Source organism: Hipposideros armiger, unplaced genomic scaffold (genome assembly GCF_001890085.2).
Source record: "Hipposideros armiger isolate ML-2016 unplaced genomic scaffold, ASM189008v1 scaffold_94, whole genome shotgun sequence".
Lineage (NCBI taxonomy): Eukaryota > Metazoa > Chordata > Mammalia > Chiroptera > Hipposideridae > Hipposideros > Hipposideros armiger.
The window spans coordinates 1,295,809-1,314,304 of record NW_017731444.1 but is presented as its reverse complement, the minus strand read 5'-3'; the positions used below and the strand labels follow the sequence as shown (position 1 = coordinate 1,314,304).

The 18,496-nt window shown below is 50.0% G+C and overlaps 1 protein-coding gene across 9 annotated transcripts in view; it reads left to right on the top strand.

Moving 5' to 3' along the window:
• LOC109384431 (tyrosine-protein phosphatase non-receptor type substrate 1) overlaps positions 1-18,496 on the top strand; it is a 45,024-nt gene that overhangs the window by 11,021 nt on the left and 15,507 nt on the right. For all 9 annotated transcript variants that reach the window (XM_019645769.1, XM_019645768.1, XM_019645773.1 and 6 more), the window contains 3 exons: positions 13,069-13,434; positions 15,755-16,075; positions 16,651-16,980. In XM_019645769.1, the coding sequence (XP_019501314.1) occupies positions 13,069-13,434; positions 15,755-16,075; positions 16,651-16,980 (1,017 nt within the window). The remainder of the gene's footprint in view (positions 1-13,068; positions 13,435-15,754; positions 16,076-16,650; positions 16,981-18,496) is intronic.

Below are 18,496 nucleotides of genomic sequence, written 5' to 3'. Positions count from 1 at the left end.
AGGAGAAGCTCTAGGTCGCGGTGATACAACTGTGGACCAGACAGACAAAAACACCTGCTCTCACGGAGCTGACACTCTAGTGAGGAAATAGAAACAGACCCACCTAAACATTACCTCAGGTAGAGAGCAGTGCCGTGAAGAAATCTAAAGCAGAACCAGGGAGCAGAAGGTTACGTGGGGACAGATGGCAGGGCTCTCTGAGGAGAGAGGCCTCAGTTAGACAGAGAGAGCAGCTGTGGGACTATCAGGGGAAGAGTGCTCCACACTGAAGGAAGAGCACGTACAAAGGCCCTGAGGCCAAAATGAGCTTCAGGAATAGCAAGGAGGCCAGTGAGGCTGGAGTGAAGGGGGACAAGGGGTGGGGACACTAAGAGAGGGCAGGGCCAGAGCCAGTAGAATCTGGTTCATTGAGCGCCCGACATTGAACACATCAGGACAGGGGATAGGATCACTCGTTTGTACGTTATCTCATTTAATCCTCACCACAGTTCTGTGAGATGGGAACTATGATTATACCCACTGGATAGATGAAGAAACCGAGACTCAGAGAGGTAAAGTGACTTGCCCAAGGGCACACACCTATAAGTGCAGAGCTAGGATTTGAGCCCAGGCCCCTAATTGCTGCAGCACCCTCACCACCGCTTTCCTGCTTCCACTCTGGTGCCCTTCAGTCTCTTCACCCACAGGAGCTGAGTGAATCAAATCCTCTTTGCTCCTGCTCCAAACTTTTCCATGGTTCCCACTGCCCTTAGAATAAAATCAAACTCCTTGCTCAAGAGGCATGACATTTTCTGGATCACCTCTGTCTCTGCAGCCTCATCTCATACCATACTCTCCTTCCTCTGTGAGTTGCAGCCATGGTAGCCTTCTCTCTGACCCTCAGACACACCTCAGGGCCTTTCCTACCTCAGGGCCTTTGCACTTGCTGTTCTCTCCTACTAGAACACCTTCCCTGGCCTTTGCTTCCTTCGTATTTCAGCTACAGTCTCACCTCCTCAGAAATGCCTTTCCCAACCACCTCAATCTAAAAGCAGTTTCCCCTTATTCTCTATCATGACACCAAATTTGCTTCTTAGCACTCCTAGCCATTTCTATATTCATTTCATTACTTTAGCCCTGTCTTCTCCACTAGGATATAAGCTACATGAGAGTAGGGACTATGTCTGTCTTTTCTTTTCTTTTTCTCTCTTTCTTTTAAAAAAGATTTTATTGGAGAATTGGGGAGGGGAACATTGTGTTTTTTCAGGACCCATCAGCTCCAAGTCAAGTTGTTGTCCTTCAATCTTAGTTGTGGAGGGCACAGCTCAGTTCCAAGTCCAGTTGCTGCCTTCAATCTTAGTTGCGGGGCAGGGGGTTGTAGCCCACCATCCCATGAGGGAGTCCAACTGGCAAACTTGTTGCACACTGAGCCATCTAGCCACCTCCATCCATTGGCAGCTTGTGGCTGCTCAGCTCAGGGTGCTGTGTTCAATCTTAGTCAGGTGGGGGGGCGGGGTGCAGCCCACCATCCCATACAGGTGTCGAACGGGCAACCTTGTTGTTAAGAGCACGTGCTCTCACCAGCTCAGCTCGGGTGCAGCTCACTGGCCCATGTGGGAATTGAACGGGTGACCCTGTTGCTCAGAGCTCACACTCTTAACCAACTAAGCCACTCGGCCGGCCTGGGACTATGTCTGTCTTACTCACTGCTGGGCCCCCGGGGACCTTAGCATAGGGCCTGGCAACAGTGGGTGGGATAGCACATATTGGTTGAATGAAGGGAACAGGAGGGTACAAAGATCCCATTTTAAGGAAGAAGCTCCGAGCTACGAGGTCACACAGGCAGTTACCCTGGTCCAGAAGCAGAGTTGTGCCCTGACTATTACATAGTGCCTCTGTGGCCAGGGCCACATCACAAATCCTTGCCCATCTTGCTGACACAGGATCCTTGGAAAAGCAGGAAATACAAAAATAGTGTCAGCTGGGATGGAGAGAGAAACCCCAGAATTTGTACTTAAAATCGTGGCCACACAAAATGAACAGACAGACCATGAAACATGACACAATCAGTGCCATTTTCAGCCAGGGTTTGGTTTGGTGGGCCTGACTCAGGGTCCTTGGTTGCACGAGGCCATCTGCTACTGTGGGTGAAGACCCAGGTAAAGTCAGACCATGACCTTGACCAAGTGCCTCCCTGAGCCTCAGTCTTGTCCTCTGTGAAATGGGGGGTAGTGACCACCTTGTCTTGCTGGTCCCTATGGAGGTTTGAAGAGGTCTGTCATGCTCCTAGGAATGTCAGTACTTGATGCTTGTTAGCCAGTATTCCTATTGCTGTTATTGTTATGATCATCATTTCATGGTTTGGGGTTGAAAGAGCAGGTGGAGCTCCAGCTCCACTTCTTACCGGCAGGAGACCTGAAACTTACTACACTGCCCCTCTGGGCCTCAGTTTCCCATTCTGTGAAGCAGAGGCTCAGCTTGACTGCTCTCCTGCAGGTCCCCTCCAGCCCTAATGCTCCAGCCCCGATTACCCATACCCTCCTTTGTCTTGAGGACACTCCAGAACTCCTCTCTAGCAGGGCAGACAGTGAAATGGGCACGCACTTTGGGTCACATTCCTGAATTATGAATCCAATATGTGCTGCTTACTGGCTGTGTGCTCTGGAGCAAGTGTCTTCCCTGCTTTGAGCCTCAGTTTCCCCATCTGCAAAATGGAAACATTACCAACATTTCCTCCCGCATGTGGACTATTGAGGGTTAAGGGAATTGAGAGCCATAGAAAGTGCTTTTGCAAGTTGCAAAAAGTGCTATAAAAGGCATCAGTGAATAGTGTCAGGTCGGGGGAAAAATCTCATCCCGAGACTGTCTGTTGTCGGCAGCAGCGTGTGCTGAAACCTTGGCAAATGCCATTTAATAAATGTGTGTCGCTTTTAAGGGGGCCTTTATCTCAGCTGGGAAAATGCGTGCATGTCCTTGGCAGCCCGAGAATCCAGAAGCCTGAGCTGGAGGGGACCCCGTCGCTGGGAGAAGCGATCACACACGGGCTCTGATGCAGACGATGGTAGTCCCATATGTCTGTGTTTGAGTCCTACCTCTGTCCCTTCCCTGCCTCTTAGGGTCTCAGCTTCCTCACCTGTAGGAAGGGGATGGTGACAACAGCCCTCATCCCACTAGGCTGTGATGACAGCTAAATATTTGAGGACTTCCCATTATCTTGCCTCATCCACACCTTGTACCCACAAGAGCAAGGCTGAGTAGCACCAAGGCCTGTCCTAGAGGAGCACTTGAGCCTGGAGGTCGGCAGGACATCACCTGGGATCTCAGTCTCTCCAGGTCTCAGTTTCTCCCTCTGCAAAATGGGGAGATGGGGAGATGATCCTTAGGTTGTCAAGGCACCAAGCACAGTGAATGGTGGGTAGTATCCCTGCGTGCTCTCCCCTCCTCATCTGGTCCCTCTCTGCCAGGTAAATACAGAAGACATTTACACACAGAGAGATAGTTGTTTTGCTCCTACTTTGCAAACAGAACCACATTGCATTTCTGCATTACCTCTGGGTCCAGCCTAAACCCAGCCAACACTCTCCAGGCCTTTGGCCCTCCCTGTCTCCCGGCCTCCTTGCCAACAGCATGCTCAGCCTGCCCGCAGGTCCTGCTCCGAGTGGTCTCGTGCATCCATTGGAGCAGAGCGTGTTCTGCCTGGGAGAGAATCCTTAGCTTCTCAGGCTTAAGGCTTTGATCATGTGTCATCCCCTTCATCCTGAAATATCCGCTATGTGGTAACAGCTGCCCTGCTTTGAGCGCACAGCGCTGAGATCTTTACATTAGTCCTTTTCATCCTCAGAACAACCCTAGTGATTAGTATCATTGTCATCATCATCCCCATTCTGCAGATAAGAAAGTGGAGATCCAGGGGGGTTTAGACATTTCTTGAGGTCATGTCAAGTGGCAAAGTTGAAATCCAAACCAAAACTATGTTCAACAAATGCCAGGCATGGTGTAAACCTCGAGGGCACCACAGGGAACAAAACTACGTCCCTGTTCTCAAAGGACTCATAGTAATCTAGCTTAGGAAGATGAACACTAAAGAAATTAACAAATATATAATATGTGGGGTGGTGGGTGCTATGAAAAAAATAAAGCAGAGCAAGGGGCATTGAGGGGGTAGTATTTTATACAGGGTGGCCAGGGAAGACCTCTCAGATAGGCCTGAAGGAGGTAAGGGAGCTAGTGTGTAGATATCTAGGGGATGAGAGTGCCGGACAGAGGCAATGGCAAGTGCAAAGGCCCTGGGGTGAGTGGAGAATCTGGCATGACTGAGAGCAAGGCTGTAGGGTCCTGGAGGCCACTGAAAGGATTCTGGATCTCACTCTGAGTGCAGTGGGGGCTGTAGGAGTATTTTGAGCAAAGGAAGGATGTTACCTGGCTCAGGTTTCAGAGGCTCCTCTGGCTACTGAGGGCATATGTGTTGGAGAGTGGTGAAGTGGAGGTGGGGAGGCCAGTTTAGAAACTGAGATAAGGATCCAGGTGAGGGAGGGTGGTGCAGAAGAGGTGGTAAGAAGAGGTCAGAGCCTGGCCAAACCTTGGAAGTTGAGCTGGCAGGATCTGCTAATAGATGGGACATGGCGGAGAGAGGGGAGTTGAAGAAATGTACAGCTCTCAGTCCAGCTTTTCTGATCACTGGCCGACCATCTGATATCTGTGCGACCCTGACCTTGGGGAAAGAGATGGTGTTATTCCTTTGTTTACAGATGAAAAAGTGGAGGCCTAGAGAAAAGTGACATTGCCAAGTCACCCTGCTAAGGACGAGACATATGGGTCTTTTGGCCCCAAAGCCCAAGCTTTAGACTGTTGGCACCTTAAAAATTTACTTGCTACCTTGAGGGGTTACCTGGGTCTACCCTTTCCCTGCAAGGATATGGCACAGTGCCCAGTTCCCCGAGTTGCCTGGAGTGGGGGTAGGGAGAGAGTACCCTGGGCCTGCTGACCCCACCCCCACCTTATTTACAAGGCAACGATGCACCCCCTTTTTTTTGCTGGCTCCAATGCAAGTGGTAGCTTCTACCACAGCACGTGGTGTGTCTCTGCACAATGTGTTTATACAGCGGTAGCAGTAGACTGCTCCCAGTGATGGCCTGCTCTTCAGATGGCAGCTGAAGCCATCCTTTAGTGTGCCAGGTTAGCCCAGTCCCCGTGTTGCCCTATCCCAGCTAGCTCACAGTCAAAAAGCATGTCCCAAGGACTCTGCCCCGGTCCTTGGGTCGTCTGGAGCCCTTTTCTCTCCTCTGCACTTTGCTCATGTGGTTCCCCTCTCCTGGAATGCCTTCCCTCCTTCCCAGCCTCTGTCAGCCTTCAAGGCCCAGGTCATGGGCCACCACCTCCAGGAAGTCTTCTCAGGTCCCACCCTTTTTCCAGGACCCCATTCCAAAGCCTCTACTTGCTCACTGATTGGCCTGCATGTGGTCATTGCCCATGTTTGGGACAAGGGCAGAGATTTATCTTACTTGGCTCTGTGTCCTGTGGCATCTAGGACAGGGGCTGGCAGCAGAGCACAATTTGAGAGGGCGTGAATGAATCGGTCCGACTCCAGAGAAAAAGCAAGGCTTAGCTGCGGCCGCCGGAGCCCTGGCACACCTGCTTCAGAGCCCCGAGCTCCCTTGGGAACTGCAAAGTTCTCATAGCCATCCACCTGTGCAGCCCCCTCCATGAATCAGCCCAGGGACCATCTGTCCCCCACCCAGGGTCATGGGCTCCAGCACAGTAGTTCTGGGCTGGTCTCTTCACCACTGTGCCTTGTGGCCACAGATAGTAAGTAGGTGTCAATAAAGGTTTGAGCCTCCTCTCAAGGGCAGGACCCTGTGCTAGGTGCCACACAGAGCTGTGCCCACCAGGACCTGATGACAGACTTGAGGGAAGTGTCGCTTCTATCCTCCTTTTTCTCTGCACCTGTGTGCGTGGAAACTCACACGAGCCAGGCATGTTCACAGCTGGGCACGTGGACATGCAGGATGTACACAGCTGCTGCCGTCCCTGCTCCCCAGCACTTAAGTCAGCATGTCTCCCACATTCACACTCATGTGTAACCACACCCCTGCACACCTGCCCTCCCTGTGCACACACCCTGTACACACACACACGCTCTCATGTACACATCCCACTCATGTGCTTGTCTCTCCTGTACCCCTCTTCCCCCACACATGTTCACGTGCACCCCTATACTCATACCCCTCCCAGACATCTTGTCACACCCTCAGACACAGACACACCCTCTCATGCCACTGACATGCGCATACACACCCAGGACGCCCATGATTCAGATATGCTCCTTCACACCCTTCATGCCCTATTCGCTGCCCCCCCCCCAAAACACACTCTGAGCTGCCCTGTCACACGTTCCTGCACACACACATCAATTCGTGCACACACTCACTGTGTACACGGCCCCCTGGGGCCCACCCATGCATATGTGTGTGAATGCTTGCCCTCGGCACACTCAGGCACGTGTGTGCACACTCCCTCATCTGCTCTCCTTCACTCCTGTGTGCGTACTCTCATCCACGCTCCTGCACTACCCACTCACACACAGCCATCACATCATAACCCAGAAGACACCAAAGGCGGCACCTGACGAGGAGCTGCTGTGCTCATGGGTGATAAACCAGCAGCCCCCTGGGATGACCATGACTGTGGTCAGGGAAGGGGGTGCCGAGCTGCCCCTGCTGCGGGGACTGGGGTGTCATTCGAGTCATCTTGGGATGCTGAACCCCAGGCATTGCCAGAGCCCCAGGCCCTGTGCTCCTTGAGTTTGTGGACACCTGACGGGTGGCCTCCAGCCTCCCTCCCACCCACTGCGGCTTTGCTCTGGTGGCCCACTGCTTCTGGGGGATGGGCAGGTTCCCACGTGAGTGACAGTGAGTGCCACCTGGGCAAGGCTGGCTCTTGGGCCATGTACATCTCAGCCTTGTTCTCTGTACCCTGATGAGGCAGGCTTCTAGAGGAATCACACCCAGGGATCACAGAGGCCGTTTCCCTCCCTGCAAGTTTCAGTTCTAAGTTGATTTGTTTTTAACGTTAGAAAAGCATCCAGGCTTATTTTTTCACTTCTAATGAAAATGGTTTTCATCTTTTCTTAACTCAAAAGCTACACATGGACATGGAAAATTGTGTGTATATATATATACACACACACACACACACACACACACACACACACACACACACACATACATACACACACATATATGTATGTATCGGGAGTATCAAAAATGTATACAAGTGGACACTTTGGTCAAAGTTGTTCCCAGTAATCAGAAGTGTCTGGATACTGATGGTCACCACTTTGAGCACCTCTTGTAACTGCAGAAGTCAAACGTGACTTGTATTCATCTTTTATTATCAGTATATATTGAGTATTACAATTTTAATACAGTTTTTTCTTTCTTAAAATGTTTATACATTTTTTTGATACCCTCTGTGTGTGTGTGTGTGTGTGTGTGCGTGTGTGTATACAGAGAGTATCAAAACAATTATACATTTTTTATACAATAAAATTTATACAATAAAATTTATACAAATTTTATATTTATATATGTATATATATTTCCAATACATATGTATTTCCAATACGTATATGTTCCCAAGCCTGATGGTCAGTTCTCAGCCCCCATCTCAGTGCATCCCTCACACCCTCCTGGGCCTGTTTGTGAGAGACGAAGGAGACTGGGGTGGTAGGAGCTGGTCCCCGGGACGGGGTGGGAGATGGGGTCAGAGATGCCAGCAGGAGCCCCTTGTCTAAGGCGTTGGTGTTACTTCCAAATATAATCACTTGGATTTTTCCTTAACGTCTGTCTTCTCCACTCATGGGCAAGCTCCACATGGCCGGGACACAGCCATTTCTCAGGGCCTGTCGCACAGTAGACTCCAGCGATTCATCATCGACCACCCGGTGCTGTGGGCTCCCACATCCGGTAGACACTGATTTCCCTCTTACAGCAAATACATGGGCAGGTACCACCCACTGCGCTGACTTCTCCCATTAGGAAACTTACTCATAGGTTTTATTTCAGTGCTTTAATTTTTTTCCAAAAGCAGTCAATGCTCTCTTAAAAAGAAAAAAAAAGACTTCAATATATTGTTTACTATAAAGTAAAAAGAAAATGCACTGATCCTTGGTCCCATTTCCCAGACGTAACACACCTCAACGTTAGTTACGGTGTTTATTATTCTAGACCTTTTTCTCTAGACATTTGATTGGTTGGTCAATCTGCAAATATATACATATAATATATATATATTTTTAAAGATTTTTATTGGGGAATTGGGGTGATGGGAACAGCGCTGGGGAATTGGGGGAAGGGGAACAACTTGCTGTTGTTTTGTTCTTCAGTCTAGTTGTGGAGGACGTTGCTTCACTGGCCCAATTTGGCACCATCATTGCACTCTTCCCGGGCGAGGCAGATCAGTCGCCGGCTTCTGGACGGCCGCTCACTGCGGCTGCTGGCTACACACGGTAGCCCATGGCAACCCACTGCAGCAGGGGCTGCAGCCTACCCCGTCGCCGGCGACTCACGGCAGCCCAGCTCCAGGTTGAGCTGTTGATCAGCATCTTAGCTGTGGAGGGCAGTGTCACTGACCCTCATATGTGGGATCTGAACCGGGGCCCTCTGGCGTCCCAAGCCAGTTCTTAACCATCGCGCCACTCGGCTGGTCCAATCTGCAAATATTTACTGAGCATCTATTCTACACCAGGCACTGTATCAGGAGCTGAGGAAAATAGTGAACAAAACAGACAAACTTGGAGGGAAGGTTCATTCAAACAATAAACACATATGTAACATACATATTGCATGTATAGGTTTTCTTATTACACAATGGGATACGGTAAATATTCTTTAATATTTATGCAGTTTAGAAAATGAAAAATCCCCCAAATAGAAAGAAAAATAAAAACCCATCCGCTTTAGATTCATGATCTGAAGAGAGTTGTGTCTTATAGTTTTGTATAATACCTTATAGTTGTATATTTGCATATAGTTTTATTTTATTTTACAAAGTCATGATCACACTGAAAGCATAGTTTTTTCTTCTTTTTTATTGCACAAGCAATGCAAACATAACACATAAAAACAAAATCCCTTGTAAATCTACTACTTAGAATTAATCATTGCTAATCTTTAATATACATCATTTTTTAAAAAACAACCTAGAGTTTAGGATCACACTGAAAATGTCACTGAGTAACTGACTCTGAATTCCTAATATATCTCTGCATCGATAATTATAATTCTACACTGTCATTTTCATGGCTGTAGACTTGATCGTCACATGAGTTCAACATCATGGGATCAACCGGTCTCCTTTTCTTGAAGCTTAGGATATTTCCAATTTTTTATTTTTATAAGAACCAAATGAATGAAGCAAAATGTTTGCACATATTCTTAGTTATCTGAGTATGATAACTGAGTATGTTTTTATTCACTCATGTTGTAACTACAACGAAATGTTGATCCCAGTAGTCTTTGATGGTATTCTACAAGATCATTATTTTTTTTACACTTTTTTGTTTTCTCTAAATGCTTTGCAATGAACAGGTTTTATTTGCATAATCACAACATCACCTAAAATTATGCCATGTAAAAATTTCCAGATTACCAGTTTTCGTAGTGATGCACTTTTATGGCTACCTGTAATTCCATCTAGGGGATAGGCCATAATTCACTTAACCATCCCCTGTCTTTGGCTGTTTGGTTTCTTTCCCAACGTTTTCAAGATTGTTAAACAGGATCCCCACTCCCAACAGCTTTCACATCTTTGGTACATCCTGCCAAACTTCTTTCCTGAAAGGATGTTCCAATTTCCACTCCCTCAGGTAGCATGTGACAACGCCCACCCAGCCACCATCCTCTCCTGGAGACAGATGGTTAAGACCCCTGGACGGTTGCTGTCTCTGCCAAGGGGGCAGGAGAGAGCAGGAAATGGTTGGCAATGCCAGCATGATGACCCCAGGGGAAGAACCGCAGGAACGAGTTTTAACAAGCCCGGTTCCCAGGGCAGAACCTGCAGAGAAAAAGAAAAGCAAGCAAGCAGGAAAACAAAACAAAAAAACTCTCTGCTGGAAAAAACACACATGTACACAGATTAAAATAATATTTGGCACTTATGCCACACTTTAAAATTCTTCAAACACTTTATAAACACTAGCTAATTAATTAAGCCACCTAAATCTGGCTGCAGTTGGTGGAGAGAACTTTTAAAAAAGGGGGTGGGGGCAGCCCTCCACAGCTCCAGATTTTATTGTCACCTGCCCGGGTGTGATTGCTGGCCTCGGCTGCACCACAAGAATAGCCCTGCTCCGACGCGCCACACGCCTGACACCGCAGCCTTCTCTCCTGCTCACACCGCTCCCCTCACAGCGGCTGACTCACAGCCCTGTGTGGTGTTATTGATAAGGATAATAATAACTGCCATGAATTACAGGAGCCGCCTGTGGGCCAGGCGCAGTCCCAGGCTGCAGGCTTGCCCGTCGGCTGGGTGTATATGCCTGTAGCAGCCCCTTTAACAGACAAGGAAAGAGGCTCAGAGAAGGCATGTGCCCAGGAGCAAGTAAAAGCCCTCCTTCAATCACTCATTCATGCGTTCATTCAGTATGTGTTTATTAAGGGCCTGGTGTGTGCCAGACACTGGCGTAGGCAAGGGGTTGGAAACAGTCCCTTGTGGGTCCTACATCCTGGTTGTGGGGACATGACAATCTAGAGAAAATCAAGTAAATACTAGTATATCTGTGATCATAATGGGAATCAAATCTAAAATTTAACCAGCACCTCTGCGGCAGGCATTTATGTCCAGCTGTGTCACAGTCCTCATGACTATCCTGGGGGTGGTGGGGGGTGGCGGTGCCCCATTTGTGGAAGGTGGAGTGGAGGCCCAGGGAGGGCGGGTGCTGAGCTTGCTAAAGGGGGAGCCTGTGCTCTCCCCAGTCCTGCTCGCTCCAGCCTGTGCTGCCTCCAAGAGGCATTCCCAGCTCCTCCAGTCGTCATGCTGGAATGCAGACCCGTTGGGAATGTACCTGGCTGGATGCTGTTGGCAGTTGCTGGTGCCGCCTCAGATGTCCCTGGGTCACTGTTGGCCTCTTTTGGCCTCTGTGTGCCTCTCACACACCTGCCCACCTGCTCCACGTGAGCCCCTGTCCCTGTGAGCTCTGGTTTCTTCCCTGCACTGTGAGCACTGGGCCATCGTCAGGCTGTCACTCCGAGTCTCTGCTCATCTGCCATGAGAACCAGGTGGCCCCGGCCTGGGAGTCAGAGCTGGGGGGAGGGGAGGGGCGGGAGGAAGGAAGGGGAGAATGTTGCGAGACTCGTCCTGAGGCCCTGGGCTTGCCCACAGTGAGCGCAGACTGGAGTCCAGGGCCTCCCTTCTCTCCGGTGCCCTGTCCCTGCCAGTAGGGTGGTCCCAGGCCACAGGCTGGTGGGCAAATTCATACGGTCTCTCTCCTGCCCTGCCAGAGCCTGAGGGGGCTATTCAGGGCATCAGCTGCAACCCTGTCTTATGTACAAGGCAAAGGTGATCTAGGTCGTCAGGACAGGACAAGGTCACATCATAGGTGAGAGGAGCACCCAGGCGAAGGTCATATGGCCTGTCTGCTCCTACACCAGGCTGCCGCCTCCACATCTGTCTCAGGTTCTCACTCTGTCTGTCTGCATCTCCCACTGCCTATCTCTGTAGTTCTCATTCTCTCTCTCCCTCTCTCTCTCTTTCTCTCTCTCCCCCGCCCCCCGCACCTCTCTGTTTCTCCAAAGTCTTTATAATGTCCTTTTCCCCTACCCCCCACCTTGTTCAGAGTCAGGGTCCTGGCTGTGCCTTGCTCTGAGCACCTGCAGCATATCTCACACAGCTTCACCTGCCTCGCCTTCCTCTGCCTGTGTCCTCACCTCCTCCTCCCATCTTCTCCGCCCAGAACCCCTGTCTTATGTGCTCCAGTCCTCCCAGTTTGGGGCTCAGGCCCCTTCCCTCCACCGACCTTCCTGACTCCTTCCAACTGCACCACCTGCGAGCCCTTGGGGTCTGAACTGGTTCTATCCCTAGCACCCAGCACAGGCCTGGCCTGCAGGACCCTCAGCAAGGGTTGGAAGAAATGAAGTTTGAGCAACAGACCCTCCTTCGTTTATTCATTGTGTAATGACAGTAGCTTCCCTGTGCCCAGCTTGGTGCTAAGTGACAGAACAGAGGGCTAGGGGATATCTACCCATCTTGTAGATGAGGAAACTGAGGCTCAGAACCAGTGGATAAACTAGGGCACATGTGACTAGAGGGTGAGCCAGGTTTCAAACTGTGTCAGACATCTCCAAAGACCAGCCGCTTCTTTTGACACTGTCCTGGCCCAGGCTTGTTGGATGGTCCTACCAGAGATCCACCAAGACAGGGTCATATAATTTTTGGTAGATGAGACTGAGGCTCAGAGGGCGGTAAAGGGACCTGCCCAAATAAAGGGCAGCACTCACATGTGGAGCTTGGCAGTGCTGAGTGCACATGCAGGGATACCCATTGGATCTTCTCTGTGGCCCGAGCGATGGCCAAGGTCACACAGCAGTAAGCCCTGAGCCAGGACCGACACTCACTATCCAGGCTGGACCAGGCCCACCTGCTGAGAACAGCTTCCCTGCTCAGGGCCTGCTTCCTGGGCCAGCCAGAAACAGAATCTAAACTCTCATAGAACCATCCACACATCATGCTCCACCCACCTCTGAGCCTTTGCCCAGGCTGTTCCTTCTGTCAGGAACACTGTGCCCCTTAATTCCTGGTAAATTCAGATTTGAATTCAGAGCCCAACTCAGACATGACCCTTCCAGAGAGGGCTCAGCACTCACACCCACTCTCTGCCACATCACTTAACCTCCCTGTGCCTCAGTTTCCTCATTTGTAACAGGGTCTCACAGGCTCATTGTGAGGGTTGCACACGATGACACATGCAATGTACTGAGCTCCAGGCCCACACACAGAGTGGGCTCAGTCAGCGAAAGCTTTTGTTGATAAACACTTGACAAAACCCACAGGATCACATAAGGATGAATAAATACCTGCTTTGTTTCCCTTCAGGAGTGGCAGGTGAGAAGGACCTGCAGGTGATTCAGCCTGTAAGGCCAGTGTCAGTCGCAGCTGGAGAGACGGCCACTCTGCTGTGCACTGTGACCTCCGTGTACCCCGTGGGGCCCTTCCGGTGGTTCAGGGGGACAGGGCCAGGCCGGGAGTTAATCTACGGTTTCAAACAAAGTGAGGCAACCCGCTTCCCTCGAGTAACAACTGTTGCAGACACCACAAAGGGCAACAACATGGACTTTTCCATCCGCATCAGTAACATCACCCCCGCAGACGCCGGTACCTACTACTGTGTGAAGTTCCGGAGCCAAGACCCTGAAAACGTGGCGTTTAAGTCTGGACCAGGCACCCAGCTCACTGTGAGTGGTGAGTACAGTGTGGGACCCTCATCCCTGATGTGTGACAACAAGTCAATAAGAGCGACCTTCGTTCTTTGAACAACAACTAAGAATCAGGTGCCAAAGGGGGTGCTTAATAGCCATGATCTGGTTCATGGTCTGATTTCATCCCTTCTACAGATCAGGGTCTCTGAGGCCTGGAGAGGTGGCGCTACTTGCTCAGGCCCCACGGCTGGTAAATGGCGGGGAAAGTCAGTTACCCCCGTCTGCCTGGCTCCGCAGCCCGTGCCTTTTCCAGTCTCTTCTAGCACCTTGGTTCCAGAGATTAGGGAACCAAGAGGTCTCGTTTGTGTTTTGCAAGCCAACTTGTCAAACTTGTTTCCTGAGGGGATTATTTAAAAAGGAGGGAGTGAATCATAATTCGGTGGTTTCTCTGCTTCTATCATTTGGTTTTTTACAGCAGCTGCAGGGAGCAGGATTTGAGACTCTTCTCGGTGTTTCTGCTATGCTTTTGCCTTCTTACTGCCTATAGAGCAAACAGGTAGTTTCAGAACCAGTAAGACCAGATTTTATGACAACAGTCATAGGTGTTATTTATTAAGCACCTACTGTGTGCCAGGCTCTGAGCTTTACATACATCCTCACTCATCTCACCAGGCTGGTGTTTTGATCCACTTTGTGCAGAAACAGACACTGAGGCTCATGGATGAAGAACAGAGATGCTAAAGTCAGTCAGCCCCGTGTGCAGTGAGACGCGCTCTGCCCTTTACTCGCTATGTGCTCTCAGCCAGCCACGTTCCTCCCTGAGCCTCACCCACAAGTGGGACCACACAGGGCCTCCCTCAGGGGATGGCGGGAGGATGAAGAAGCTGAGGCGCGTGCAGCGATCAGCCGAGTGTCAGGCTCCGAGATGCTCTTAATAGATGGTAACTGAGCCCAGCGTCTCATCCCTTTAGGGGAGTCCAGCTGCTGGTGTTTTCATGACTTGACTCATTCAAGTGACACCCCCTTACTATGTCCTCACAATGTTTGATGAGTTTTAGGAAGTAAGTTAAATATTTACAATGCAAATATTTGTCATATTTGCTTTCAGCCCACTGTTACAGAAGGTGTTGGGTAATAATTAACAATATGGACACGCCCTACAGAGCCCTTCTACAGGGAGAAACTGCCCTCACTCTTGATTCATTGGTGTGTGGATGCTTTCAGGACACAGGAGTCCTGCCTGCTTCTGGGCCTGTGTCTGCGTCTCTTCTAATTTAATAATGATTAAGAAATTACCCACCTTTGGCTTTCTCAGCACTCAGTGATCTTTGTTTTCAACCCACAACTGACCCAAGAGAAGAACCCAGATTCAGAAAAAAACATCCATCCCTTTGTCCTCTTCCTTCCAATTCAGGGATGGGCACAGATAAGAATATCTGTGGAAAGAATGAAAACTATGGAATAAATCAATAAATTCCTAAGGAAAGAGATCTGGATATAAAGAAAGTCTGGGTTCAGATAGACCTGTGTTTGTTTATTTAGGGGAAGCATCTTCTGTTTCACTCAAAGAAAAATGCTTCCGTTGCCTGATTGAACCCTCACTGCAGCCCCGGGAAGGAGAAATACCTGCTGCCCCATTTCACAGAAGGAGCTGGAATGTTCCCCCGTCACCCCTCTGGTCAGCTGGTCAGCCTGGTTCCCGCCGTCATGGCGGCCCCGCTCACCATTGCTTCCCCTGCATTTACTTCTGTAAACGCTTTCTCTGAAGTTGGGAAGGTTTNTGTGTTCTTTTATTTTGGGGAAGCATCTTCTGTTTTACTCAAAGAAAAGTGCTTCCGTTGCCTGATTGAACCCTCACTGCAGCCCCGGGAAGGAGAAATACCTGCTGTCCCATTTCACAGAAGGAGCTGGAATGTTCCCCCGTCACCCCTCTGGTCAGCTGGTCAGCCTGGTTCCCGCCGTCATGGCGGCCCCGCTCACCATTGCTTCCCTGCATTTACTTCTGTAAACGCTTTCTCTGAAGTTGGGAAGGTTTCTAGGGGAGGCCACTTAGGAACAGTTAATACGAAGAGGAGGATCCATCAGTAATTTTGTTTCTGTGTCCAGTTTGGTGTGAAATCACCCGGCAGAGAAAAGAAGGTGGACTTTGAACTCAGGCCTGGAATCGCATGTTGGCCCTGCCCCTTACTTACAGGTTATCTTTGGGGACCTGTGTGTCCTTCTCTGTAAGATGAGGATGATGACACCACCCTCCCAGCACTATTAGAAGGATTTAAAAATAATATATGAGAAGGTTCTTAACAGTGTTGCACACTTATCCTTAGTGGTGATAATCACAATTATGTTTATTGTTCATTTTATAGCCAAACCCTCTCCCCCCGTGGTATCAGGCCCCACGGGGAGGGCCCCGCCTGGGCAGACAGTGAACTTCACCTGTGAGTCCCATGGCTTCTCCCCCCGAAACATCGTCCTGAAATGGTTCAAAGATGGGAATCAGCTCCCAGCCTCCCAGACCACCGTGGACCCAGAGGGAGACAGCGCTTCCTACAGCGTCTCCAGCACAGCCAGGGTGGTGCTGGCCCCGGGGGACGTTCGCTCTCAGGTGGTCTGTGAGGTGGTCCATGTCACTCTGCAGGGGAGCCCTCCTCTTCGTGGGACTGCCAACTTGTCTGAGACCATCCGAGGTAGATCCCCTCCCACCCAGAGAAGCCCACTCCTGGCCCCCAACCTCCAAGCCGGCTCCTCCCCCTGCTTTTTGCTCCAGGCCTGGAATTGCCTGGAATCTAATTCCTGACAGCCCTTCCCATAACCAGGCACCTGGATGTGCTGGTCACTCACTACTGTTTAATGGCAGCTGCCAGGTGAACACCTACCACTGTGTAGGTACTTTCATTGCTTTAGCAAGACCAACTCCAGTTACTGAGCACCTGCTGTGAGCCAAGCCCCTGTGTGCTTGGTGATTTCATTTGTTTTACTACAGTCAGTGCATTCCTACTGAAAGCCAGGGCCAGTGCTTTTTCAATTCTTTCATCTTACCCTAATAGGAGCTACCAGTCCTTGAGCACCTACTGTGTGCAAAGCATTGTGCTTAGTGATTTCATTCACATGCAAGGAGCACCCTCAGTGTTTGAGCACCTGCTGTATGCCTGGCAGTGTCCTGGGTGACCCCCTTGCTGTGGTGGGGGGAACTAAGTGATGGAGCCCTCCCCTGTGATCTGTCTGTTCCGTGAGGTCAAAGCTTCTGCCTGTGCTGTTTCAGTTCCGCCCACCGTGGAGGTTACCCAACACCCTGTGTCGGGGAACCAGGTGAACGTCACCTGCCAGGTGAAGAAGTTCTACCCCCAGCGCCTACAGCTGACCTGGTTGGAGAACAGAAACTTGTCACGAACAGAAACGGCCTCGACCCTCACAGAGAACAAGGACGGAACCTTTAACCAGATGAACTGGCTCCTCGTGAATTTATCTGCCCACAGGGAGGAGGTGGGGCTCACCTGCCAGGTGGAGCACGATGGGCAGCCGGCGGTCACCAAACACCTTACCCTGGAGAACTCTGTCCACCAGAAGGACCAGAGCACAGATGGATCCTCTGGTGAGGCTTCACTCCAACAGACCTGGCTTTTTAAATTATTCTTTTTTTTTTAATGTTAAGAGTAGTAATTCCTGTTTATTATAGAATAATCTAGAAGTCTATAGATAGAAAGCAGAAGTTTTAAGTGAGCTCCCCTTCCCCACACTCCACACTCCAAGAGTCGCCACCAGTAAGAGTTAGTGCATATTCTTATAGATCTTTTGACATCAATATATTTTGAAGAAAGAGAGAAAGGAAGAAGGAGCTATCTGTTCACAGCGTCCTGCCCCTGGCTTTCTTCACCTAACCGTTTTGCGCTCACCATCCGTGTCAGCCCACCCCCTCCTCCTTACTCTTTCTATCTGCTGCCTCGTCTCCCTGGCTGCCACTGCAAGCCTGCCCCAGTGAGAATGGGGCAGGGGCTTCAGGATGTTTGTGCTTTTCTCAAGCATAATCACTGCTTCAATAAATGTCCTTGTACACATGCTGTTACATGTGCAGCTATTTCTGTGGGACAATTTCCCAAAGAGCATTTCTAGGCCTAAGTCCATGCCCATTTAAGATGATGGTAATGCTGCCTCTCCTGGGAGAATAAAAGGTGTCAGAGTGTCATTTTCTCAGCCCACTTCGAACCTGTGGTCAATATATCTCTCTTCTTTCTTCAAAATGGCAGCACTAGTCGGCATTTCAGTGCCACCGTGGAATGTTCCATCACCTGTCATTAGCATGGCTATGCCTTGTACATAGCAGACCTTCTGAAAAGATTAGAATAGAGATCATTTCTCTCCTTCACGCATCCTTCAGGGGAACAGGGTCGCTCTAAAGAAGCTTATGGTCCTATCAGGGTGTCCCTTTAATGTCACTGATGCCTGCCTTTCATAGGACAAGCACTGCACGGGGAGAGAGGATATGTGGATAAATCTCTGGCTCTGTCACAAACTTGCTGGGTGACCTTGAACAAGCCAGTGCCTCTCTCTGGCCTCTTCACTTGCTCATGGCAGTGCTGAATGAGATGAGCTTTCTGACCCTCAGCTTTGAGTCTCAGCTGCTGGGGACCATGGCTGTCTTCTTCAGCATCGTAGCGTCAGGACCTGGCACACAGACTGGCACATTGTAGGCACCCAGGAAATATTTTTTAAAAGGATGAAAGAATGGATTAGTTGGTTGATGAGTTAGTTAGCGAGTTAATCCTCGGAGCTATCCAATGAGGTAGAGATTATTTTTGGCCTCAGTAACACAAGAGGAAGCCAGCGTGTGGAGTAAGGTTTAAATGACTTGCTCCAGGTCACACAGCTAGGGGCATTGATTTGAACCCACACTTCCACAGCTCAGAGCCCGGCTCCCGACTACCCACTATGCTCTAGTACGGGATCCCCTACCTGTGCCCTGGGCCCACCCAAGTCTTTGTCTTCATTATAAGTGTCCTGGGTTCAGAGCTCCTATGCCCAGGTCCCAGACACAGATCCGTGGACAGCCCCTGAGACCCCTGCAGAGTCCATTAGTCATCAATCACATCTGACATTCCTCACCATCCCTT